This window comes from Artemia franciscana, chromosome 4, assembly GCF_032884065.1.
Source record: "Artemia franciscana chromosome 4, ASM3288406v1, whole genome shotgun sequence".
NCBI lineage: Eukaryota > Metazoa > Arthropoda > Branchiopoda > Anostraca > Artemiidae > Artemia > Artemia franciscana.
In genome coordinates, this window is record NC_088866.1 from 24,876,514 (window position 1) to 24,903,468 (window position 26,955).

At 34.7% G+C, this 26,955-nt stretch overlaps 1 protein-coding gene and 1 long non-coding RNA gene across 5 annotated transcripts in view; one reads left to right on the forward strand and one right to left on the reverse strand.

Moving 5' to 3' along the window:
- Window positions 1-26,955, forward strand: part of LOC136026192 (uncharacterized) — a 305,310-nt gene that overhangs the window by 197,316 nt on the left and 81,039 nt on the right. For all 4 annotated transcript variants that reach the window (XM_065702511.1, XM_065702512.1, XM_065702513.1 and 1 more), the window contains exon 11: window positions 19,138-19,310. In XM_065702511.1, the coding sequence (XP_065558583.1) occupies window positions 19,138-19,310 (173 nt within the window). The remainder of the gene's footprint in view (window positions 1-19,137; window positions 19,311-26,955) is intronic.
- Window positions 25,885-26,955, reverse strand: part of LOC136026194 (uncharacterized) — a 55,140-nt gene continuing 54,069 nt past the window's right edge. The window contains exon 3 of the long non-coding RNA XR_010617237.1: window positions 25,885-26,032. This is a non-coding gene — a long non-coding RNA (uncharacterized LOC136026194). The remainder of the gene's footprint in view (window positions 26,033-26,955) is intronic.

Consider the following 26,955-nt stretch of genomic DNA (forward strand, 5'->3'; position numbering starts at 1 on the left):
AAACTAGTTTTCTTATTTAATTTTTGAACGATTTTGAATAAATTTTAAAATGAAATTTGCATATTAATTATTTTTTTGGCTAAAGGCTTTCTCTTAGTTTTGATCAGACATTTTTGAGAAATAAGGGGTGGGGAAGGCGGCCTAGTTGCCCTCCAATTTTTCGGTTACTTAAATAGGCAACTAGAACTTTTAATTTTTAAAGAACGTTTTTATTAGTAAAGAATATACGTAACTTAAGAATTAACTTACGTAACAAACTTTTATATTCTTATATTTTTTATTATGTATATCAGGGGGTTTGTCCCCTCGTTAATACCTCGCTCTTTACATTAAATCTTAAGTTTTGTGCCAATTCTTTAAGAATGACCCCTGAATCAGAAAGGCCGTAGAATAAATAGTTGAAATTACTAAAATACTTTAGCATAAAGAGCAAGGTATTTATCTCCTCCTAAATACCTAGCTCTTTATGCTAAAGTATTTTTAAAACCCCTCATATGCGTAGTAATCTCTGTTCGTTTTAAGTTTTAATGCTACTCCTTACTTTCAGTTGAAAAAACTTTTTAATGTTTATTTTTTCATTTTTTTATAGTAATGCTAGAAAATCTCGCACCCTTTCCATCGAATTTCTCTTCCCCCATGACATATTCCTCCAAGGAAAGATCCTCCCACATAGTCCCCTCCGCTCAACCCCACCCCCAAACCAAAAAAAAACAACCTGAAAACGTCTGTACACTTCCCTATAACCATTACTGTATGTTAACACTGGACAAAGTTTGTAACTTGCAGCCCCTCCCCCAGGGACTGTGGGGGAGTGAGGCATCCCGAAGACATAGTTATTATGGTTTTCGACTATGCGGAACAAAATGGCAATCTCAAAATTTTGATCCGTTGAACTTGAGAATAAAATAAGCGTGGGAGGGGGCCCAGGTGCCCTCCAATTTTTTTGATCACTCAAAATAGGCACTAGAACTTTTCATTTTCGTTAGAATGAGCCCTCTTGCGACATTTTAGGACCACCTGGTCGATAAGATGACCCCTGGGAAAAAAACAAATAAACACGCACCCGTGATCTGTCTTCTGGCAAAAAATACGAAATTCCACATTTTTGTAGATAGGAGCTTAAAATTTTTGCTATAGGGTTCTCTGATACGCTGAAGGCGATGGTGTGATTTTCCTTAAGATTTTTTGACTTTTAGGGGTCTTTCCCCCTATTTTTCAAAATAAGGCAAACTTTCTCAGGCTCGTAACTTTTGATGACAAAGATTAAATTTGATGAAATTTATATATTTATTATCAGCATGAACATTCGATTCTTTTGATGTATCTTTTAACATCAAAATTCCGTTTTTTAGAGTTTCGTTTACTATTGAACCGGGTCGCTCCTTACTACAGTTCGTTACCACGAACTGTTTGATAACAAAAATGCAATATCATGTACACTGTTACCCTCATATAGACATCATCATTTACTTTTAGGTACGCTCTCTCTAAATTAACTTCTTTTTTTTTACCTGTAACACTTGCTAATAATTTCCTCTGTCCTGCTATATTTGCTTATTTTTCCCACATTCAAATATTCCGTGATATTACATTTCTAGTTTTTTTTTGCATAGCTTGAATAGTCCATTACTACCACCCATATTCACCTTAACTTTCTAATCTTCCGTGGTTACCAAATTATGCATAAAAAAAAGCATGTGCTCTTTAACTTTTGGTGGCAGCAGGCAACTTTCTTGTAGCATGAAACTTTTGTCCACCTCTTCTTCATTATAGCTACCGTTTTCAGTTATCTTTAGTGGAAAAAACTGGTTCTTTTTTTCATAGCATTCCTTATCACAATTTTTTCGTCTATCTCAAGCGACACTCCTGATTTTTCTATTTCATAAATTTCTTCGAATGCTTTATTATATTTCGGTGGATGTTTCTTTTCTTTTCTTTTCCAGGTTTCATACCAACTCTTGTTAGTGATTCTTTTTTCCTTATCATGTTTTCCAACACAGTCCTAATGAAAAGTTCTTTCATCTTATATTCCACATGTATGACCTGAAGACCTCCATGATTTCTATATATGAACATATCTTCTGTTTTCTATTTAGGTGGCATTTTTCATTTCATATGTAGTGGCGAATTGCACTCACAATTTGCTTTAAAAGTGTCTTTTTGGGTTCCAAAACAATAGACAGATGCGATAAAACTGGGTCAGACCTCTTCCATATCCTTGTCTAAGGGCATTTTTGAATTTCAATATCGTCTTTATCCAGTCTTTACTTTCCGTTCGGTTCCAAGTTCTTTGAAAAAATATACCCAAAATTTTAATTATTCCTTTTTTTATTCTATCACGCTTCTATTCTACTTCGTCTCCCAATGATAGCATTTCACACTTATTTCTATTGATCTGTAGCTTGAAGATGTTATAATATTCATCTGCAGACTGAACGGCCACTTTGAAATCATCTTCCGTTTCCGTGTAGCCAGATCGTCCACAAATCTGTTCAACCTCATCACCACATCTTCTATTATATTGTCATTTATTTCCTTTTCTAGATATTTTAGTAACGAGTCAAAATAAAGTTCAAACAGTAAAAGAATCAGCAGACATCCTTGTTGCACTCCAGTTTCGTCTTTGAATTGTTCGGTAAAATCGCTATTCACACAAATTACTTGTGCTATTTTTTCAATTATTCTTAGTTATCTATTTTATGAGTGTTTCATGCAAACCGTAATACCTCATGATCCATTCTAGAATTTTTTCTTAGTTTATCAAATACCTTTTTAGTATCCTAACTCGTTATCCTGCACATTATTTTCTTTTCTCCTTTCGATTTCCTTCATATATTATTATATCTCTTATATTACCCAACCCATGTGCTGTGTTTTTTAGTTTTCTAGTCCTCCTCTTTGGTTTACACTTAGTATGGATGGTAGCACCTTTTTTTTAGAGACAGTTTGCAAATACCTTAGACATAATTCTATAACCGCAATCGATGATATTAACTGGCCTACAGTTTTTGAAGTCTTCACCGCTACTTTTTTTCAAGGTATTAATTTCATCATCCCCAAACACTGTATCATCGTTATTTAGTAATTCATTAAAATATCTGCCAGTTGTTCTGCAATTTCTTCGGTATGTATTTTACAAAATTCGTATGGTATTCCGTCGTGTCCTGGTGTTTTAGTGTTATCTGTCTCCAGTATAGCTTTCTTTATTTCTTCTTTTGTCAAATTAAATATTAGTGTATCAATTTCTTCCTTTATCACATGATTATATTCAGTTTTCCGAAAGAATTCTTCCACTCTCGTACAATGTACTCTTGTAGAAGGATATCACTTCTTCCAGGGTATCTCCCAATTTTTCATTTGTTTCTTCATTTTTCATTTTGTCAAACAGTTCGTGGTAACGAACTGTAGTAAGGAGCGACCCGGCTCAATAGTAACCAAAACTCTAAAAATGGAATTTTGATATCAATAGCTACATCAAAAGAATCGCATTTTAATGCTGATTTTAAATATATAAGTTTCATCAAGTTTAGTCTTACCCATCAAAAGTTACGAGCCTGAGAAAATTTGCCTTATTTAGGAAAATAGGGGAAAACACCCCCTAAAAGTCGTAGGATCTTAACGACACCATCAGATTCAGCGTATCAGAGAACACTACTGTAGAAGTTTCAAGCTCCTATCTACAAAAATGTGGAATTTTGAATTTTTTGCCAGAAGACAAATCACGGGTGCGTGTTTATTTGTTTGTTTGTTTTTTGTTTTTTTGTTTTTTTTTCCCAGGGGTCATCGTATCGACCAAGTAGTCCTAGAATGTCGCAAGAGGGCTCATTCTAACGGAAATGAAAAGTTCTAGTGCCCTTTTTAAGTGACCAAAAACATTGGAGGGCATCTAGGACCCTCCCACGCTCATTTTTTTCCGAAAGTCAACGGATCAAAATTCTGAGATAGCCATTTTGTTCAACATAGTCAAAAACCCTAATAACTATGTCTTTGGGGATGACTTACTCCCCCACAATCCCTGGGGGAGGGGCTGCAAGTTACAAACTTTGACCAGTGTTTACATATAGTAATGGTTGTTGGGAAGTGTAAAGACATTTTCAGGGGGATTTCATTTTGTTTGGGGATGGGGCTGAGGAGAGGGGGCTATGTTGGGGGATCTTCCCTTGGAGGAATCTGTCATGGGAGAAGAAAAATTCAATGAAAAGGGCGCAGGATTTTCTAGCATTACTATAAGAAAACAATGAAAAATAAACATGAAAACGTTTTTTCAAATGAAAGGAAGAAGTAGCATTGAAACTTAAAACGAACAGAGATTATTACGCATATGAGGGGTTCTAAAAATACTTTAGTATAAAGAGCGAGGTATTTAGGAGGATATAAATACCTTGCTCTTTATGCAAAAGTATTTTTAGTAATTTCAACTATTTATTCTACGGCCTTTTTGATTCAGGGGTCATTCTTAAAGAATTGGGACAAAACTTACGATTTAGTGTAAAGAGCGAGGTATTAACGAGGGTACAAACCCTCTCGTATACATAATAAAAACATAAGGTTATGAAAGTTTGTTACGTAAGTTAATTCTTAAGTTACGTATATTTTTTACTAATAAAAACGTTCGTTAAAAATTAAAAGTTCTAGTTGCCTTTTTAAGTAACCGAAAAATTGGAGGGCAACTAGGCCTCCTTCTCCACCCCTTATTTCTCAAAATCGTCTGATCGAAACTAAGAGAAAGCCATTTAGCCAAAAAAAGAATTAATATACAAATTTCATTTTAATAATTTATGTGCGGAGAGCCAAAACCAAACATGCATTAATTCAAAAACGTTCAGAAATTAAATAAAAAAAACTAATTTTTTAGCTGAAAGTAAGGAGCGACATTAAAAATTAAAACGAACAGAAATTACTCCGTATATGAAATGGGTTATCCCCTCCGCAATCCCTCGCTCTTTACGCTAAAGTTTGACTCTTGCCACAATTATACTTTTTAAAACAATTAAAAGCTTTAGCGTAAAGAGCGAGGGATTGCGGAGGGGACAACCCATTTCATATACGGAGTAATTTCTGTTCGTTTTAAGTTTTAATGTCGCTTATTTTCAGCTAAAAAATTAGTTTTTTTTTTTATTTAATCTCTTCTAAGATTGGTTTCTGTTGCTTTCTTTTTCTCTTTGAAATAAGTGTTGTTTTCAGTTGTTCATTCCTTATCCGGTCTTCGCATTTCGCTTTTATCCTATAAGCTTCTGCTTTATTTTGTTATATTTCTCTTATCGCTAGTGTCTCACGAGCCTCGAAATATTACTTACATGAATTTCTTCCTCCCTTTATCTGTGTTTACCTCATAAGGTATTCTATAAAGAAATTTCAGATACTCGTCGCCAGTTTTCGACAATACTCCTGACATTGTCTTTACCTCTTTCATAATTTTGGACTTAATCGTATGTTTCCAGTATTCGTGTAGCAGCTTGGTATCTTCTTCATTCATCGATTCTAATATCTTCCCTATCTTTTTCTCATATTAATAACTTCTTAGCGCTGCAGTATTCATTTTCCATGTAGGTTTTTTCTTCTTCCTTGCATTTTTTCATATTTGTATGTCACTAACACTGCGTTTGGTCCGTGAAAAACACTATCTTGTGTTCTATGTTTTCCACACTCTGTATCATTACTTCTGATTCATAAACCCTGTCAAGTCTTGCTCCACCTCCGTGTTTTCCCACCCAGTTTATTATCGCAAAGCTATTCATCTTCTTAAGTTCTTCCGATACATCTACCAGTTCCAGTCGATTTATTAGCTCAACCAAGGCTCTGCAAGTATATTCTTCTAGGGCTATGGCATCTTTCTTACTTGTTACACAACTAAAATCTCAAAGTAATATCAACTCATCAGTATTTTGTGGGTTAAATACTGCAATATCTTACCGGAAAATAGATCTTTGTTTTTCACATTTTGGGATCCGTATGGTGCATAAACATTGAGATAAGTTCTTCTATTTATCGCGCAACTAATAATTCTTCCTTCTTCGTCGATTCCAACATTTTCTGGCTCAAACCGAGGTCTATATACCACTGCTACACTACCGCCACCATTAAAAGTGTTGTTTATGTATTTGTATTTAGTTTCTACACTTTTTAAATTCTCAGCATCACTTTCTTGCATAAGAGCTAATTCTATAATTTCCGTCATAAGAAATTCTCTTAAACGCTGCTGTCTCTTTCGTTGCCTCAGTTCATTTACATTCAAACTTATAAGTTTTTTGGATAAGATTCTATTCTCGTTTCATTCTCTTCTTCCTCACAAATTCTCACTTATTGTTCTCTTTTTCCGAGCCACTAGATGAGGCTGACATATTCATTTCTTCCTTTACCATGTTCCCTGATGTATTATCCTCGTTTTCGTCCACCGCTACCACCGGTATAACGCTACTCAACATAGCTTACATATTTTCGACGCGTTTTAACATTACAGATTCTTTCTGTTTTTCTTTGTTTTTGTTAAACCGTCTGTTTTTGTTTCTCTTCATCCCTCTTGTTGTGATTCCTGGTGTAGTTTGGCTACGAGACCGCATATCTACGTTCTCTTCTTTTTTTTCACTTTCTTCATTGTTTTCCGTTATCTCAGCTGTCTTCCTTATACATTTTTTCTTTAGCCCTTTCTTCGTAGCCTCTTCATTTTCTGTCTCTGACTTTTGTTTGTTTTCTAGTTCTTCTCCTATTTTCTCCAATGCTTGCTCTACTCTTTGTTCAATTTTTCTTTCATCTTCGCTTGAGGCTTTATCCATATTTGAATCTTTTCGTTTTATTTCTTATGTCAAGGATGGGAAATGACACATAATCATCAATTTCTACTATCTCCCGTTCTTTTCCTTGATTTGTGACGGGTTTTAATGGAGACAAATAACATTCCGCCGCCCTATGTCCTTCCTGCTTGCACCTGACAAATGTTCTAATCTGTCCATCGTACCATACTCGCATTCGTAGTCCATCCACAAAACGAAAGATGGAATGTTCCTAGCTATTTTCATTTTTGCTGTAAATCTTGTTTTGAAGTTTCCATATATTCACCTCCCTGGTAAACATCTTTTCTACACTGTAGCACCGCACCGTGCCCAGTCAGTGCCTTTTACACTGTTGACCCTTCCATCTCAACGGGTGCTCCTTCGATTTTACCGTAGCTAGGTATATCCTCGCAGTTTTCAATAATTACATATTTAACTTCTCCATGTGTCGTTGCAAATGGGAACATTCCGTTTCTTCTTTCCTTTAAAAAGTTCTCGAGCTCTTCACAGTCTGTAAATTTAACAGATAATTTTTTCTTGAACTTCAAAACTGACCCATCTATGTCTATCACATTTTCTTTTCGCAAACCTTTGTATTTCATTCATATGTAAATCTCAAGTTCACTTGGCAGGTCTTCCTCTGTAAATGCAGAGAAACTAATAAATGCTGTATTTTTTCGTACATACTTCAGCATTTTCCCATCTTTTCTTCCGATTCCTCGTGTGCTCATCTTTTTTTTCTCCTTTTTCAAAGTACTCTAGACACGAGTAATTAAACTAAATAAATAAAATGGCGCGCGAACGCGAAAAAAAAGTAAACAACAAAATACTACTAAGCAATCACCAACACCACCACTAAAAAGTTCCCAAAAAAAGGAAAAAAAAACAAATAGATTAAAATAATTACCAGATTAATTACTTTTACTTAATCCTTCCAGTACTTATCCTTTATTTCAAAATTCTCTGCAAGCTACCTAACGGTCTATGCAAATCTATAAAATATACACCATTTATAATGTTTCCTATTCACACTTATTACCCACCATCCTAAATACCTTACTTACCCTACTTATTTTTATTAAAGCTATCCTAAATAACTTATTCTATTACTGAATAATGTTTCTTTTTACCACTTATTCTTAAAACTATCCCCAAACACTGAAAATAATTTTTCATCTTTTCAATCTACATTATCTTATTTTCGCTATGGAACGCTTATATTCTTGTTTGTAGACACCATCATTAGAAGTTCGTAGCCTAAATTCTGTCGGAGAGAATTTGGCTTTTTGAAAGTATTTTTTTTACTAATTTTTGTTCGTTTTTTTGATTGAAAAAAGTTTCAAGTTTCTAAAAACTCCTTATTTCAATATAAGGTTTTTTTTTCAACATCAAACTTTCATGAAAGTATTAAAACTAGTATCAAAGTAACAATATCAAAGTACCAAAGAATCAAAGTAAAACAAATTATCTAAATTTACAAGATATCAAAGTAAACGAGGTATTAAAGTAAAAATAAGCAACTTGCACAACTTACAGCCTTTGCATCGTAAATCGAACTTGCCACGTAAATCACTAAATCCAAGTATCAAGGTAAACAAAGTATCAAAGTAACAATAATTAAGTTCTATAGCTCAGGGCCATTTCCCCGGGGCTTGGGGGTCAGCCCCAGAAGCATGGTTATTTGGCCTTTGAACTATTTTGAACAAGATGGCTATCTCCAAATTTTGATCGGATACCCTTTGAGAAAGGGGGGCGTGGGCTAGATGGCCATTGATCACTTTTGACTCTTAAAAAAGAGCTAAAAGTTTCAATTTCCGATTGAATGAGTCCCTCCCTAGTTAATACGACCATCCCTTTCAGAAAACCTTACATTCTAATTATAGGCAACTTACGTAAGTTTCAATCCTTGCCCCGGGGGCTAAGGAAGATTTCTCAACCCCTAAGCTATAGTAATTTATATTTTGGACTATTTTGAACAAAATGACTATTTCTAAATTTGTATAAGATACATTTGGAGAAAAAAGGCACAGGTGGAGAGGGGGCTTGTTACTTTTCGATCACTTCCAGTAAGTCTGTAAACTAAGATTAGAATATTGGATGCTAGATTGATGACAGTTGTCAAATATGGCTTTGAAGCATGGGCACTCCGAAAAGCGGATGAAAATGTACTAGATGTTTTCGGGAGTAATTGCCTACAGATTTTTCTGAGTACCTCGCTGACTGAACGTATTTCAAACAGTAGGCTGTACGAAAAATCTGATCCAGTCCCACTTTTCAATGCTATAATGTAAGAAAGGTTGAGATGGCTAGGTCACGTTCTGCGGATTAAGGATGATAGATTACCAAAGATTGTCTTTTTCGGCCAACCGTTTAGGGCTAAACGGAAAGCCGGTCGTCCTCGTCTGGGATGGGAGGATGTCATAAATGAAGATTTAAAGGAAATCAGAACTTCCTGGGAGGATGTAAAGAGGGAGGCTCAGAATATATTGGACTGGAGGAAGATCGTGAGTAGTTGTGTTGGCCTCAGGTGGCTTGGCGCTGCGGTGAGTTATTATTAATATTATTATTAGTAGTAGTAGATTCTTAAGAACTTACAACTTATATAAGTTAGAATTCTTGTCCTGGGTGCTAAGGAGAATTTCTCAACCCCCAATTTATAGAAATTTGAATTTTGGACTATTTTGAACAAATTGGCTATCTCGAAATTTTTATCGGATGTATTTGGGGGAAAGGCGTGGGGGGGGAGATTCTGTCCAATCACTTTTAATGACCCTTAAAAAGGTAACTAGAACTTTCTATTTCCAATCAAACCAGCTATTTCTGAACTTTATAAAACCATTCTGAGGGGATGTGACAACCGTGGAGTTTCTGTTATTTGATCTTTAAACTATTTTGAACAAAACAGCTATCCCAAAATTTTGATTGGAAATCAAATTTGATTTGATTGGGGCTGCTATCCAATCAATTTTGACTCTTTATAAGGGCACTAGAAATTCAGATTTACAATCGAATAAGCCCTCTCAGAGCTTTATACAACCATTCCTTCCATAAGAGTCTTATATGTCCCCAGGGCACATTTTACAACCCTTGCCCCTGGATTCTGGGGGGCCGTTTTATCCCTGGAGTTTTGCTATATTATCTTTGGTCTATTTTGAACAAAATAGCTATAAAAAATTCAATTGGACGCATTCAGGGAATAGAATGTTGGGAGGGAGGAGAAGGGTTAGACACCATCGGATCATTTTTAACTATTAAAAGGTGAACTAAAACTTTCAATTTCTAATCATTTGAGTCCCTTCCAAAGTTTATGCGATCACATCTTCCGTAAAAACTTTATATGCTCCCGCGACATAAGTTACAACCCTTCCCCTGACTCTGGGGCGGGGCTATGTTGACAACGAAGTTTTTGACATTTTATCGTTTGACTATTTCAAACAAACTTGGTATCTCAAAATTTTTATTTGGTGCATTTGGTGAAAACAGGGCATTTGTGTCAGGGGGAATAGATGTTCTCTGTTAACTTTTGACTCATAAAAACGTAACTAGAACTTTCAATTTCCAATCAAGTGAGCCACCTTTGAAGTTTATACGACAACCCCTTACATAAACACCTAATACGCCTCCGGGGCATAGCTTAAAACACTTGCGCTCAATCTCTGGGGAGTTGTCTCGATCCTGGAGTTTTTACTGTCTGATGTTTTAACTAATTAAAAAAAATGGCTTATCGGATGGAGTTGGGGGAAAGGGGCTAGATGGGGGGCGGGAGTAGTTGCGCTTGGAACTCTTTTGAATCTTGAAGAGTGGATTATAAATTTCAATTTCTAATCAAATGAGTCACCTTCGAAGTCTATACGACCACCTATTACCTAAGAACCTTATACGACTCCGGGGCGTAACTTAAAACACTTTCCCCCAGGCTGTGGGGAGATTTGTCGACCCCGAAGATTTGCTATCTGATGTTTGAAGTATTCTTAAAAATAACTATCTCAAAACTTGTATCGGATTATTTGGGGAAAAAAGGCTCGAGGGAATAGTTGCCCTCGGATCTCTTTCGACTATTAAAAAGAGAACTAGAACTTTAAATTTCCATTCAACTGAGCCTTCTCTGAAGTTTCCCTTCTACAAGAAACATATATGCTCCCAGAGAATAACTTACAACACCTGCCCCCAGACCCTGGGGAGTTGCATGGACACCGGAGTTTTTCTTATTTGACCTTCGAACTTTTCTAAACAAAGCGGCTATCTCAAAATTTTTATTGGATTGATTTGGGGGAAAGGAAAGTGGAGGGGATAGTTGCCCTAAGATCTGTTTTGGCTCTTAAAATATAAACTAGAACTTTCAGTTCCCAATCAAGTGAACCCTCTCTGATGTATATACGAGCATCCCTTCCATAAGAACCATATATGTTCCATGGAAATGACTTACAACGCGTGCCCCCAGTCCCTGTGGGGGTGTGTTGAAACCGGAGATTTTGTTACCTGACCTTTGAACTATTTTAAGAAAATGGCTATCTCAAAATTTGTATTGGATGGCTTTGGGCACAAAGGGTGTTGGGGGGACTAGTTGCCCTCCGATATCTTTTGACCCTTAAAAAGTGAACTAAAACTTTCAATTTCCATTCAAATGAGCCCTCTCTGAAGTTTATACGAGTTTCCCTTCTGTAAGAACCGTATATGCCCCCAGGGTATAACTTAGCGCCTGCCCCCAGACCCTGGTGGGTTGTATCGACACCAAATTTTTTTTTTACTAAATAGTTATCTCAAATTTTCTATCGGATGGGTTTGGGGAATAAGGCGTAGGGGGAGGGGCTAGTTGCTATCGGATCTCTTTTGAGACCTAAAAAGTGAATTTTAACTTTCAATCAATTGAGCCCTCTCTGAAGTTTATGAGAGCATCCCTCCCATAAAAACCATATCAACCCCCAGATTATGACTTACAACGCCTGCCCCCGGGCCCTGGGGGGTTGCGTCGATACCGTATTTTTCGTTATCTCACCTTAGAAATAATTTTTTTAAAATAGCTACCTCAAAATTTTCTTGGATACATTTGGGGAAAAGGGGCATGGGGGGCTAGTTGCCCTCGGATCTATTTCGACTCTTAAAAGTGAACTAGAACTTTCAATTTCCATTCAAATGAACCCTTTCTGAAGTTTGTACGAGCATCACTTTCATAAGAGGCCTGCACGCCCCCAGGATATAACTTACAGCGCCTGCCCCTCGGACGATGAAGAGTTGCTTCGACCCTTGAGCTTTTGTTATCTAATTTTTGAACTATTTTTGAAAAATGGCTATCTCGAAATTTTGTATCGGATGGCTTTAGAGAAAGAGGGGAGGCTAGTCGCCCTCCGATCTCATTTGACGCCTAAAAAGTGAACTAGAACTTTGAGTTTCCAATCGAATGAGTCCTCTCTGAAGTTTATACGAGCATTCCTTTCATAAGAACCATATATGCCCCCAGGGCATTACTTAGAACGCCTTCCCCTTGGGCCGTGGGGGGGGGGGTGTATCGACACCTGAGTTTTAATCATCTGACCTTTGAAATATTTTTAATGAAATGGCCAACTCAAAATTTTCATTTGGTGCATTTGAGAAAAAGGGGCGTGGGGGGGCTAGTTATTCTTCCATCTCTTTTGACTCTCAAAAACTGAACTAGAACTAACAATTTCCGATCAAAGAAGCCCTCTCCAAAGTTTATACGAGCATCACTTCCATAGGAACCATACTTATCCCCAGGGTATAACTTACAACGCCTACCCCTGGACCCTCGAGGGTTCTGTCAGACCCGAAGTTTTCGCCATATGATATTTGAACTACATTTTTTTTTTTTAAATGGCTGCCTCAAAATTTTTCTCAGATGGGTTTGAGGAAAAAGGACATGGAGGGGAGGGTCTAGGCTCTCTCCGATCTCTCTTGACTCTTAAAAAGTGAACTAGGACTCCCAACTTTCAATCAAATGAGCCCTCTCTAAAGTTTATACGAGTGTCCCTTCAATGAAAACCATATATACTCCCATGGAAACAACTTACAATGCTTGCCCCTAGGCTCTGGAGTGTGTGTTGATAATGGAGTTTTTAATATAATATGATCTTTGAACTATTTTTAACAAAAAGGGCTATCTCAAAATTTTTATCGAATACATTTGGGAAAAATGGGCGGGGAGGGCTAATTGCCCTCCAGTCTATTTGTCTCTATTTTGGGCACTAAAACTTCTGATTTCCAATTGAATGAGCCCCCACCGAAGTCTTGGTTACGACTCTTTCCATATGAAGTACCTCAAACAAACACAAAGTAGAAACAACAAGGAATTTTTTTTTCCAAGAAAGTGGAATTCAATTCAGTGGATACTTAAGCCCTATGTCCAAAGGCCGTCTTCAACAGAACACCAGAAAATATATATATATATATATATATATATATATATATATATATATATATATATATATATATATATATACTACTACTACTACTACTACTAATAACTCACTGCAGCACCAAGCCGCCTGAGGCCAACACAGCTACGCACGCTCCTCCTCCAACCTAATCTATTTAAAGCCTCCCTCTTTACACCCTCCCAGGAAGTTCCCATTTCCTTTAAATCCTTATTTATGACATCCTCCCAACCCAGACAAGGACGACCTGCTTTCCGTGTAGCCCCAGACGGTTGGCCAAAAAGGACAATCTTCGGTAATCTGTCATCCTTCATCCGTAGAACGTGGCCTAGCCATCTCAACCTTTCTTTCATTATAGCCCCAGAAAGCGGGATTGAACCACGCTTTTCGTACAACCTACTGTTTGAAATACGGTCAGTCAGCCGGGTACCCAGAACAATCCGTAGGCAATTTCTCTGGAAAACATCTAGTAAATTTTCATCTGCTTTTCGGAGTGTCCATGCTTCAGAGCCATATTTGACCACTGTCATCACTGTAGCTTCCAATATTCTAATCTTGGTTTGTAGGCTTATCTTTATATATATATATATATATATATATATATATATATATATATATATATATATACATATATATATATATATATATATATATATATATATATATATATATATATATATATATATATATATATATATATATATATATATATATATATATATATATATATATATATATATATATATATATATATATATGTATATATAAACTTACATTAAAATGTTAGAATTAAAACTAATAATGTTTTTTAAAACTTTTTAAAACAGCCCTAGCATCCTTACTTCAACGAAGTTCAACCAGGACTGATAAATAAAGTGATGTGAAATGATAAATTCATTCAAACAAAACAGTACAAAATGATTCAATGCAAGTTTTCACAGCTAATCTTGCTTTTTTGGCAGCTTTCCTCGAAGTCTTTTTGTAACTGATTCAATACTATTGTAAATCGGTTTAGTAAAACATTTCGTTCGATCATTTTTAATTAAATTTGAGTATAAAGAATTTAGTGAATACCCCACCGAGTCCCTATTCAAAGAAATATTATTATTTATTTTGAGACGAATTTCGATTGATTCCCGATTCTATTTCATCCCAAAATCATTACTAATAAGTGAAGATTTTTTAAAAAGTATCGTGTGGGAGGGATTATTAAACATATGCCGACCTAAAGCAGAATCAAAGGAATTATTGGAACTATTTGAAATTGATGCCTTTTCTGTGTCTTCTTTATGCTGGTGTAGCCGTTTTTCTAGATTCTGATGGGTCCTGCCAACATAGTTATTTCCACAATCGCAAGGTATTTGATAAGCCCCTCTTTGGCGAGTAACTGGGGTTTTATCTTTACCGGAGTTTAAGATATTAATGATTTTAAAATTATTAGTGAAAACTACATACTGATTATTTTTTATGCAAACATTTTACAATTTTGTTGTGATTTTTGGGATGTACAGAATATAGGTAATATTTGAGGGCTTATCAGTAGCCTTATCAGTGTTTGTTTGATATGTAAAGGCAGTGTGGTCTTCGTCGCTATTTTCATGAAGCGCCTCTGGGAAGATAATAAATAATAATAAATAAATAAACAATAAAACATTGAAGCCATATGGCCTTTACTATATGCAACGCTATAGCGTTGCCTCTGATAGTAGGTGAGACCAAGATGTTACCTGGTCAATCAATCCATTATTGTATATGCTGTGTAATGACTTTAAACTTATTATTTTTGTACCCAAGTTTTTAAGATAATTTTAATTGTATACTGAAAGTTACTGATATTACAGCTCCTGTAGAACTAGGAAAAGTGTTGGATTAGTTTGATGTTGATGCTAAGTATTTACTTTTGACTCTTAAATCAATATTCTTGTTTTTTTACTTGGCTTTTGTGTTTTCAATAAAGCAGTAATTTTCTGTAATCCCACAAACACAGAGAAATATTACCAGTTCATTTGTTTGCGTCAGTTTTATTGATGTATATTAGATAGGCTGTGAAGCAATAAAATTTGCTCGTTTTAAGTTTCAACTTCACTCTTAACTTCCCTCAGAAAAACTTAATTTTTTAAAACTAATTCACAGTTAAAAGGCGAGCTAAACCAAAATGTATTACCTATGCCCAGGCTACTGGATGATAGAGACCAACGGTAAGGTTAGTGTTGTGAAATTAAGACCCACGGCTAATACTATACTGCGAAACTTTTACGTACAATCAAATGATAGCAACGAAAACCAGAGGAAATGAACATTATTAGTGCAGCTGCTGAGTTGTTGAAGAGCGAAATAAAATGTATCATTCAAGATATGACTGAGTATGTTAAGACGCATGACCTGAAAAATCTCGAAGAAAATTTGAGCTACATGCCACAGACTCTGAAGTTCTTTCTGGAGAAAGTGTTCATGGACAAAGAAACTAAACTGAAAATAGCTGCCATGGGCCAAAGCATCATGCAAGCCACTCGACCTAGGGCCATTAAATCTTTTCTTCAAGTAGGACTCGTAGTGAAGGGCTCATCATCAGCAAGGGAGCCATAGTCTAGTTGATACTCTCAAACAACCCTACATTGCACTTCCTGGCTGAAGGGCCAAGAAACGGAGATCAGCACCGCCGGTACGGACTGTAAAGTCTAATGTCGTATCTTTTACCTTTTTGTTTACCTTTGATACTCTCAAAGCTATAGAATTCAGTTCACCTTGCTAAGAGACCAGTTTATTTGAGCGAAATGCTTCAGTGTCTGTAAAATCAAAATACTCGAATTGCAAGGCAAGTTCTGTATGCATCATGTTGCTGATAATGCGGATTACAACGTAAGAGCGATCGAAGGACACAACACATTCCACACTATAGGATTCTTAGTTGCGGTTATGCCACATCTTCAGTCGTCAGAAGCACTCAAACGATGAAAGCCAGTCAGCACGAAAGAGAAAAAGCATGAATTAAAATGTACCTGGGCTTGTGGCAATTCCAAAGGAACAAGCTGTTCTAACTGTGATACAGTTGGTGCCTGAAACCTTGAAGACGGTGGTAAAGAAGAAAATAAAAATTTTTAATATCTTTGCAAAGCTTTAAGTCCCAAACAATTATTTCGACTTTAAACATTTAGTTTCATGTTCATCAGCGAAAAAAGAGCGTAGAAATGACACATCTAATCACATTTGCTGGTATTTACTCAATAAATTTTTTTGCCTCAACCTCGAAAACTCAAACTTGTAAAAGAGCTAGAGCACCAAACTTTTTGGATTTGGAATCAGCGCATATTTTTTGGTCGGATAGTGAAATAATCATTTGTATAGCAATTTTTGTAGGTTAACCCCTTTTTGACAATTTTCCCATAACTTCTCACCCAACCTTACTCTCTTTCAAAGCTTTTAAAGCCCCAAACGATTCTTTTGACTTTAGACATGTAGTCTCATGTTCATCAGCAAAAAAAAGCGTAGAAATGACGCATCTAATCACATTTGCTGGCATTTACTCAATCAACATTATTTGCCTCACCCTCAAATTCAGCCTCAAAAACTCAAATTTGTGAAAGACCTAGAGTGGTAAGCTTTTCGGATTTGTAATCAGCACATATTTTGGGTCGGGTAGTGAAAGAATCATTTGCATAGTAATTTGCTTGAGGTTGGCCCCTTTTTTTCACAAATTTTCTAGACTAAGAGTGTACGTGCATTATCTTGGGAACGACTGAGGTGATCAGATTGAAATTTTAACGGAGTTTACTGTTGGGCAAAGAGGGTATTTAGAATTCGACCAGTAACGTGAGGGAAAAGGCAAAGAAGGTCTACGTTTTCTTGTCTCAGATATGCAGAATTTTTTTGGCACTTTAAGCCCCTGTGGGACTTGAATCTATTTACGATGGAAATCTATAAACACTGTGTTTCCCAGATTAAGAACATAGAGTATGCTTAATACCTCAGGAACTATTTTCGATATTGACTTGAAAACTCAAGGAGCTGCAGGGCCCAACAGACCTCAAGTTTTTGCTTGGGGAGGAGGCAAAGATAAATATAAGCAAACTATGCGTGTCCAGGCTATTAACAGAAGATCTATAAAGAATATTGTGAACTGCTCGATGACCAAAATCAAACTTTTGAGTAGTGCAGGAAGCAGCTTGGGTCAAAAGGACACGTAATTTTGTGTTGAGGAGGGAGAGACGAGAAGCTAAAACTGTTCTCTGAAATCCATATAATTGTTTTCGAACAGTATAGTGATAACAAACTACAAGTAAGGGGCGAGCCAGCCTAATAGTAACCGAAACCCTAAAAAAACAGAAATTTAATAACAACTAATACATCAAAAGAGTTGGCTTTATATGCTGATTTTACATATAAGGGAATAGATTTAAAATTCCAGGAACTATCCTTTTGCAAGGCAGGAGGTGGGTACTGGAACACAAAATATTAGATTTGGAGAAAGCAATAAGAGCGCACAAGCCAAGTTTTCTCCTGTTGGTAAGTCAGAAAAAGGAAATGCAACTTTTTGTGAAAGCTTGAAGGTTATATCTGTAAAGGGAACCCTTTTTAAGCAGTATAAACTTAAAATTAAGTGTTGTGCCGAAAATGGGCACCCTAGAATTATATCCTGATCACTTAAGACTTATATATAATATTGTCCAGCCAAGTCAATTTCTGTAAATAATTTGATTATTCCAGACTAAAACCCTTATGATGCACGAAAATGGGGTCTTGTATTTTGTCTACTTAGTCAGTTTAAAAATGACATTCATAATTTTCTTGGCCACTTAGACCCTTTGCAGAAATTAAACTTGAAATTAAATTTTGCTGGAGTATCCTATAAAATTATGCTACAGGGGTCACAGTAGGCTGCATGGCTATAGACATTTTGGTTAGATGTGCTATGGTTACAGGAGAAGTTGCAAACAGAGTCTTGGAAAATTGGCTATTCAAATTAGAATTTATAGCTGTGCTATCAGGAGTACAGTTGAATTCATCGCGTAAGAAATTCGACCGGTAAAGGTCAACCCACTTGCATTAAACCTAAACAAATTCCAATCCAAGTAAACTCTTCCCCGGCTAATCTTTTTTCGTCGGTGTAAGCTAAAGCTATAACTCTACTTCTTATTAAGCAAGCTTGGAAGTTTTAGAAAATAAAGGTGTTAGAATACTTGGAAAGTATATTCTGGGTGTGCTGAATGCTTGTGCATGCTTTGCGTCCATGAAGGTTGTTAATGTCAGCGAAATAAAAGATGGTTCAGATACAGTATTGCGCAGGTGTATTTGTTAATCAGTGCTTTAATGGTTTAATCCCGATGCTTAGGAATTTTTACTAGACAAATAGTAACCGGAAAAATTATGGAACTAGACATAGTGACATTATAGCTGTTGGTTTATATCATGGTACCCGGTCTTCGTTCTCAGAGAAACACATGGGCCCATCTATCAGAAATGCACCACCATTGAATGTTAGGCCGACAGAACATGCGCTCTGTTAAAAAAGAAATAAAAAGACTACTTTTTGAATGACATTTGTTGAACGGAGAGGTAGTTGAGATGGATAGGGGAGGGAGGGGTGGACTGGAAAGGTAAGGTTAAGCAGAAAAGGGAGGTGGGGGAGCAAGGGGAATTAAGTGAGGGAGATATGATTCTTTATTTTTATCTATCTGTATTATTTGTCAGTCAGTTATTCTTAACTAATTTTTTTCTTTTTGGAAGCACATAGGTTATAGGCTGTTTATTTTTATTAATTTGTTTCAGTTTTGATTAATTAATTCGTAGGTAAGTAGTTACGTAGGCTTTCGTGCACCTACAATCCTTCACAGGTTGTCTTACAGCGCAAAAATCTTCTTTTTTTAATTTGTGAATATAAGAAATAAAACTAAAATTTGAAAATATCAGGTATAATTGTTTGCTTCAGTTATATTGGAAGAAACAGCGCATTCTCTTGTTGAAATTATGAATGATTATAGGTCTAGCAGCTCTCCCTCCGCTGGTTGGAATTTTCGAGTTACGTGACATAGAGAGTGATGAACGGAAGCTGCAGACGAAATTTATAAACGCACCAACTAATATAACTATTACCGCTTATCCAGGAGGCTCTGCTCTTTTACCTTGCTCTGTACAAGATCTTGGTCATAAGACGGTACGTCTTTACTTTCTTTATTTTATGCTATTTTTACTCATTAAAGAGGTGGTTTCTAAAAACAAATTTCATTGTTAATTCTTCTGAGCCAAAGTGATCCAATAAAATATCATCTATAAACAAAACTGTATAGCATTGAAGTACCATACACAGCCAAATTAAAATTTATTTGCTCCTCGAACCCATATTAGGTCTATTCATACCTACACACTCTTCACTCTAAAGTGTTGGTCTGACTCGTAATGAGGTAATAAAAATACATAAAAGAACATTTTCGATGTTTTTAAAATATATTGTACCCCCTCCCCCCAACAAAAATCCTAAATGCGGCTCTACATGCATAACAGCTATGATTTTTAGGATATTTCTTTTGATCGTTTCAAAGTTATGACATTTTAGGACTTTACCATCTTCTTATAAGTGTTTTCTTGCTTAAACATACGATGAATGAGCTAAATCTATTTGACGACACTTTTCGTACGTAAAAATTCTATTAATAGCAATCCATTCGTTTTAAAGACAATTACATACTCAAAGGAAAGGAATATTCTTAAGCTCTTCGGTGCCGTGTAATAATAACTTTTTTTTTGCCAATTTTACGCCTGTCTTTCTTTTTTTTAAGTTTGCATTGCCTACTAACAAAAACGAGCATTCGTTAAAAATTGAAATCCCAACATCTGCTAATTTTTATGATGTGTATTGTTGTGTAATTTTCTATTTAACCAGCTAAAACTTGCAGATTTCATTTCACTGTCCTTAGTAAATCAAACCGATTTTCCGGGGCAATAAACCAATTTTCCCATTATAAGAAAGTACAAGCAGCAACCGTTATGAATGACTTCCTCAAGTTGTGACAGTGCTTGGAACCTAGTAAAAAATGAACTAGTAAAGTAAACTGAAGAAAGTGAACTAGTAAGGAATGAAACGAAGTCTGAAAAAAACTCATGTTCAAAGAAAATCCCTGACAAGAAAAATATTTCAATCTACCTATGTTTGGGAATCGTAATTTTATAACTGAGGAGTAATTCAGAACTCTAAACATTGTCAAAAAATCCTCAAAAATTACGTCAAATAAAAATAAAAGTACATCACTGAAAGTTTTCTTTGTCGAAAACCATTAACCGGAGACTCATGTTCCCCTATCTTTAGAATAGAGAAAATTATATTTTTGTGTTTGTAGCAGCAGTGTCTACTTTCTCTCCCAGGAGGTCAGAATACAGATCAAATGACCACAGAAAAAAGAGTCTTATGAAAACTAATAGACAGTTTTCTAACATAAAAACAGCGAAGGATAATAACTTCATAAGCGTTAAAGGTAAAAATTACTGAAATAGTAATAAAAAATAGTATATTCTGCGAAAGTCTAATTTTCGTAATTTCAGCAGTCCCCATCACTCTTCATTAGCACCGTCCAAATAGCATGAGCTACAGAGTTCAAATTAATGTATTTTGAAGTCTAGAAACTCTAATGTTAATCGGGACACTTTCTTGTGGGTCACTTTCATTGGGACATTGCTTGTTGGTTCTGATACAAGCAACATGAAATAGAATACAAGCTGGTGCTGATGTTGGCGTCAAAATAGCGTTAGCTACAGAGTTTACATCACCGTATTTTGAAGTTAGGAAACTGTCTTTTGTTAATTTCGTTGCATTTATTGCTTGTTGGGCCTGAAAAAAACTATTCTTGGGTACCATTTGACAAACAGAAACGGTTAGGAAACTGTTTAGTGTTTCTGCGGAAAAATACTACTAAAGAGAATTGGTGAGTTAGATTCAAACTCTATTGGGTACATCCAGAATCCAATCGAGGATAGATGAACCAGATGATTCAGCATCAGATGACTCGATGCAAACTGTCAGTGCCACATTGAATTATAACTTTGCACCTTCTTAAAGTCACAATAAACAAATACAGGCAAATTCTAAAATGTAAATGTTAAATATCACACATTTTTTTAATTGAATCTGATTAAAATATAGCACCAAAGCTGGCTCTTTTGGGGGCAGAAAGATTTTGCACTTTTATATAAATTTTCTATATTTTTTTTCTAACAGTCCTCTGATTCGGTTGGATATGCTATTAGGCAATAGGTAAATGTTTAATTTACGGAGAAATACAATCTTAAAAAAAAACGATTATATAAAGTATGTAGATATTTGTTCAAATTTTTTAATGCTACTGAAAATTTTTAACTATATTGACTCTTTAAATGATAGATATTCATTTGAAAGTAAAATTCAAATTGTAAATGTTGCTCCAAGTGTTTAAAATTTCTATATAATTCATCATCTTGACACTTCTTTTCTTGATTTCTTGCAGCAGTACCAATCGTTTTCCGCCTCACATGGCATCTGAAATTCAGATGCCATGTGGAAATTTGTTTAACAGTAAGCTCCTCAATACAATGCAGATTCTTTTTTATTGTTTTTCTTTTGTTTAGCTTATAAGATTGCTAAGTTTTGTATCTGAAAGACATCTGTATCTTTTTGTAGAATTTTATATTATTTTCTGGTAGAAACATTAAACAGATGCTTTTATTTTCAGCTGGTTTAATTCTCAAATCATGTTCCATCACAGTATTAAGAACATTCTTAACATAATATACAATTAATGTAAAATAATTACTTACATATAATTATCTTTCTATAATGCAATTTTTTGTAATTCATGTTTAAAACAGCAGCCCTATTTACATATTTGTTGTATTAATAAATTTGTATAATAATTAATTAATGCAATGAAATGCAACGACAGCTTATACATTTAGTGTTAAAACTGCTAATTATTTCGTCATTATTCTTTAATAATTGTTTATTTTTCATTTTAACAGTTATTTACACACAATAAAATATGTTTTCACATTATGTTTCAACGATTTTAAAATAGCGCTGGTTCAATTTTCTAAAAACAATGGAAGGAAAAACAAAATTCAAATCATTGTTTTCAATATATTTTCTGAACTTTGAAAAGAGTTGTAAGTTTCCATTTTTGATAATTTTTGTAAGCACAGTAAATTTCTGAACATATCTAAGATTTGATTTTTCATGCTCCGTTTTCCGGAGTTCCTTTTTTGGTTCTAGAAGCCCCAATCATACTAAATAGAATAAGTTTTTTTCAAAAGACTATGCAAGTAAGTTGAAAATGACAGCATAAAAGTAGGCATGTTTGAACTTTAGTTTTCAAAAAAGATGAAAAGTATTCAGAGAATGTCGAGGAAAGTATTGAACTAAATCAAAACATGTAATGTGTTTACGGATTGTCAGAAGGGCGTAACTCAGAAAGTACTACTACTACTGTTAACAACTCACCTCAGCATAAAGCCGCCTGAGGCCAACACAGCTACACACACTCCTCCTCCATCTCAGTCCATTCAAAGTCTCCCTCGTTACACCCTCCAAGGAAGTTCTCATTTCCTTTAAATCTTTCTTTATGACACCTCTTACCCCAAATGAAGACAACCTGCTTTTCGTTTAGTCCTAGACAGACGGCCGAAAAGGACAATCCTTCGGCAATATGTCATCCTTCATCTGCACAACATGCACTAGTCATTTCAATCTTTCTTTCATTATAGCCCTAGGATTAAGGAATTGCTTTGTATATTAAATTGCAACGTACATCAAACGATAGGGGAGATGATCAAAAAGGCAATGCTTGAGTGCTACCACTACTACTATACCTACCACTACTACTAGTGCTATCAATACTACTAATACTGCCACACGGCTCCAATTAAAATATTGAGGGGAAACCTGAACCAAATCAAAAGAAACTATGGACGTGAAAATTGTCAAAGAAGCGTATTTCAAAATTGCTTCAGGTATTAAGTTAGAAGTTTCGGAGAATTCTTAAAGGGGAAGAAAGTCTGATCAAAAGGCAACATGTGCACGCTGCTACATATACTACTATCCATGCTGCATACACTGCTACTACACTTCCACAACTACTTCTAATGTGGCTAATGACTAAGAGCATTAAAATACTTATTCATAAAGTATATGGATACAAATTGTATCAAAAAGACATATCAGTAATATCATAGCGATGGATAATTGTAATCAGTTGAGCTTTCAAAGACTTGATGAGAGGGGTGTTCATCTGAACAAAAGAGAATACGTTAATGCTACTGCTGCTACAAGTACTAACGCTGTTACAATTAATACTACTTCTAGCTACTGTGGATATTATTACAACTATGCCTGAGGGTATGAAGATGAAATGCTTAGGGAATTTCTAGGGGAAAGAGAACTGAATCATAAAACTTGGTCTGTATCCAGGTTGTCGAAAGGCCGCAATAGCAATATCTTTGATACAGCTTGGTGTGTGAAGTTGAACTAACCATAGTAAAATATTTGCATGCTAATGCTATTGATTTTATTCATAATGCTACTACTGTCACTATTAGTACTATTTGTACTACTGCTACTGCCGCTAAAGATAAGACTGCTACAATTAATTCTGCTGCTACTTCAATTTCTGCTGGTACTGCTACTGCTGTTACAAAAACTAAGTGCATTAAAGTGAGAAATTTGGGAAACAATGAAACTGTATGGAACTAAATCGAAAAACACTATGCCCACATAGGTTGTCAAGAGGACGTATCAGAAAGGCTTCAAAAGCAGCTGATGGTACTAAGTTGAAACTTTCAGCATGTGTTGAAGGGGATGTTGAAGAAACCAAAGGTACTATACGCATACTGCTACTAATGCTAGTGCAGTTATTGCTACTAGTCAAGCTAAGAGTATTAGATTGAAGCTTTCAAGGAATTAAAGAAATAAACAAGTTTTTCGACTGAAAGTAAGGAGAAATATTAAAACTAAAACCGAACAAAATTATTACATATATGAGGGGGTTCATCCCATCGTTCACGCCTCGCTCTTTACGCTAAAGTTTAAATTTGTTCAAATTCCTTAAGAATGACCCCTGAATTACAAAGGCCGTTTAATTAGAATGAATAGTTCTTTTAAAAGTACTAAAAAAAAATTAGCGTCAAGAGCGAGGTATTGACAAGAGGGCAAACCCAGTCATATACGTAATGATTTCTCTTCGTTCTAAATTTTAACGTTGCTCCTTACTTTCAGTTGAAAAACTTGTTGTTTTGTTGAATTTATGATTGATTTTTAAATAATGGCTTAAAATCCAGCACGACCTTGATGGAAAATTACTTTACCCCATGAAAATTTCCTCTGTGAAAAGATCCTCCAAAGAGAGTAAAAGTATCCAGGTTGTCAAAGAGGATAGCTAGTTTATTGCGGGAATGGTATTTAGTTTTATTTTTCAGGTCAAATTGATGAGGTATAAAATTGGATAAAACAATGCTATTTGGGTCAGGATTAAATAACGTTGAAAAAGTTTCTCCAACATTCTAACAGCAAGCCAAACTATAGATTCTTATAGAAAAATTAAAAGATATAAATTTTTTTCCAATGAAAAAAATATATCACCAAAAAAACAGAAATTAATTTTAAAAAGGTTTCCACAAAACAAGTTTTTCAAAGAAAAGTAAAGAGCTCCATTAAACTAAAAATGAGCAGAAATAAAGTAAAATAATCTTCAAAGTATGGAAAATGCCAAAATCACCATGGACAGATAAGTGAGACCCAAAACAAACAGAAACTACAATAAATAACAGAGTCAAACTCGAAACCAGCCAAAATTAACGTAAGCAGGGCTGACAACCCCCATGCATTGTCAAGACCGAAGCATAATTTCCACTTTACTGAAAAAATACAAATGAACATGGATTGTCAGTTAAATTTACATATACTGATATTTGCTACTTAACATTTTAACAAGTTTTATTTAATGAAGACAAAAAGTGACAACATCTAAATTGTATTTCGTTTTTCTATACAAGTCAAAAGTTTCGCTTCATACTTGAAAAAAATATCTATATGCTGATATTTAATCCTTATATTCTTAATAATTTTCTATTAATTAAAATTAAAAGGGAATAGTTAAAATGTTTTTTTTTTTCACTAAAGTACAAATTATGTTCTGGTCTTGAGAAGACATGGAGCTCGTCAGCCCTACTTGTCAGAATTTCTCTACGAAATTCTTTTTATTTATTTTATTTCCTGTTTGTCGACTCTTTTTTACATGTCAAGGAGTGTTTGTCCGAGGAAAATTTTCACCGGCCTGGAATTATCTAGAGTATCTTTCCATAGAGGAGGATTTTACACAAAATAAATTATCCATGGTAAAGGTGTCCACTGTTTAAATTCTTCAGAGGATATTTTCTGCATGAGCAACTTTTAATTGAGGGGGGGGGGGGGTATTCGTGATAAAATTTTCCACAGATGAGGGGATTTCTGGCTGGATTGTAAAACAATCAGAAAATGAAATCTTTTCCAAAAGAAAGTGTGGTAAGACAAATTTTTCTCCGGAAATCTTTCACAAGAAATTTTCCGGTGAGAATTTTCAGATAGAATGGAATTGTCTGGGGGAGAATTACCCTGGAAGGAGGAGGGGTATTTTATATGGGAAGAACTATACATGGAGAGAATTTCCGTAGGTGGAAGGAATTTTCATGCGGGGGAGTCAGATTTCTCGGCATTATATGAAAACGATTAGAAATAAGAAAACTTAGGTTTTTCAACTGAAAGTATGGAGCAACAACAAAACTTGAAACGAATAAAAAGCATTATGGATATTAAGGGGTTTTCTTCTCCTCTATACCTCGCTCTTCACTCTGTAGTATGTCCCAATTTTGTAAGAATGACTCCTGAAACAAAAGGGTGTTTAATTAGAAAAATACGAAGCTTTTTTAAAAACATTAATAAACTTCAGCGTGAAGATGGTGCAACCACCTTTACATACTTATTAATTTTGATTTCATTTCCCTTACTTCGAGTTAAAAAAAAACTTGTTTTTTATTTTATTTTACTAAACGAATCAGCACTAAATTGCTTCGTTCTAATTTCCATTTCGCTTGCTCCTTACTTCCAGTTGAAAAAGCTTGTTTTTTTTATTTTACTAAACGAGTAAACACTAAATCGTTCATATATTATATACATATATATATATATATATATATATATATATATATATATATATATATATATATATATATATATATATATATATCTATATATATAAAAATAAGTTGTCTGTCTGTCTGTGGATGGATCAGGTGACGTCACCTGAAAAAACTGGATCAGGTGACGTCAAAACTGAAAAAACTAAAAAAAGGCAAAAACTACAAAAAAAAACTAAAAACTAATAAAAAAATAAAAAAGCTAAAAAACTAAAAAAACTAAAAAAGGCAAAAACTACAAAAAAAACTAAAAACTAATAAAAAAGCTAAAAAACTAAAAAAACTAAAAAAAGGCAAAAACTACAAAAAAAACTAAAAACTAATAAAAAAAATAAAAAAGCTAAAAAACTAAAAAAACTAAAAAAAAACTAAAAAAAGGTAAAAAACTAAAAAAATAAAACTAGAAAAAACTGAAAAAAAGGAAAAAACTGAAAAATAAGCTAAAATAAAGGTAAAAACCAATAAAAAACTAAAAAAAAAACTGAAAAAACTAAAAAAAGGCAAAAACTACAAAAAAAACTAAAAACTAATAAAAAAAGTAAAAAAGCTAAAAAACTAAAAAAACTAAAAAAACTAAAAAAACTAAAAAAAGGTAAAAAACTAAAAAAAAA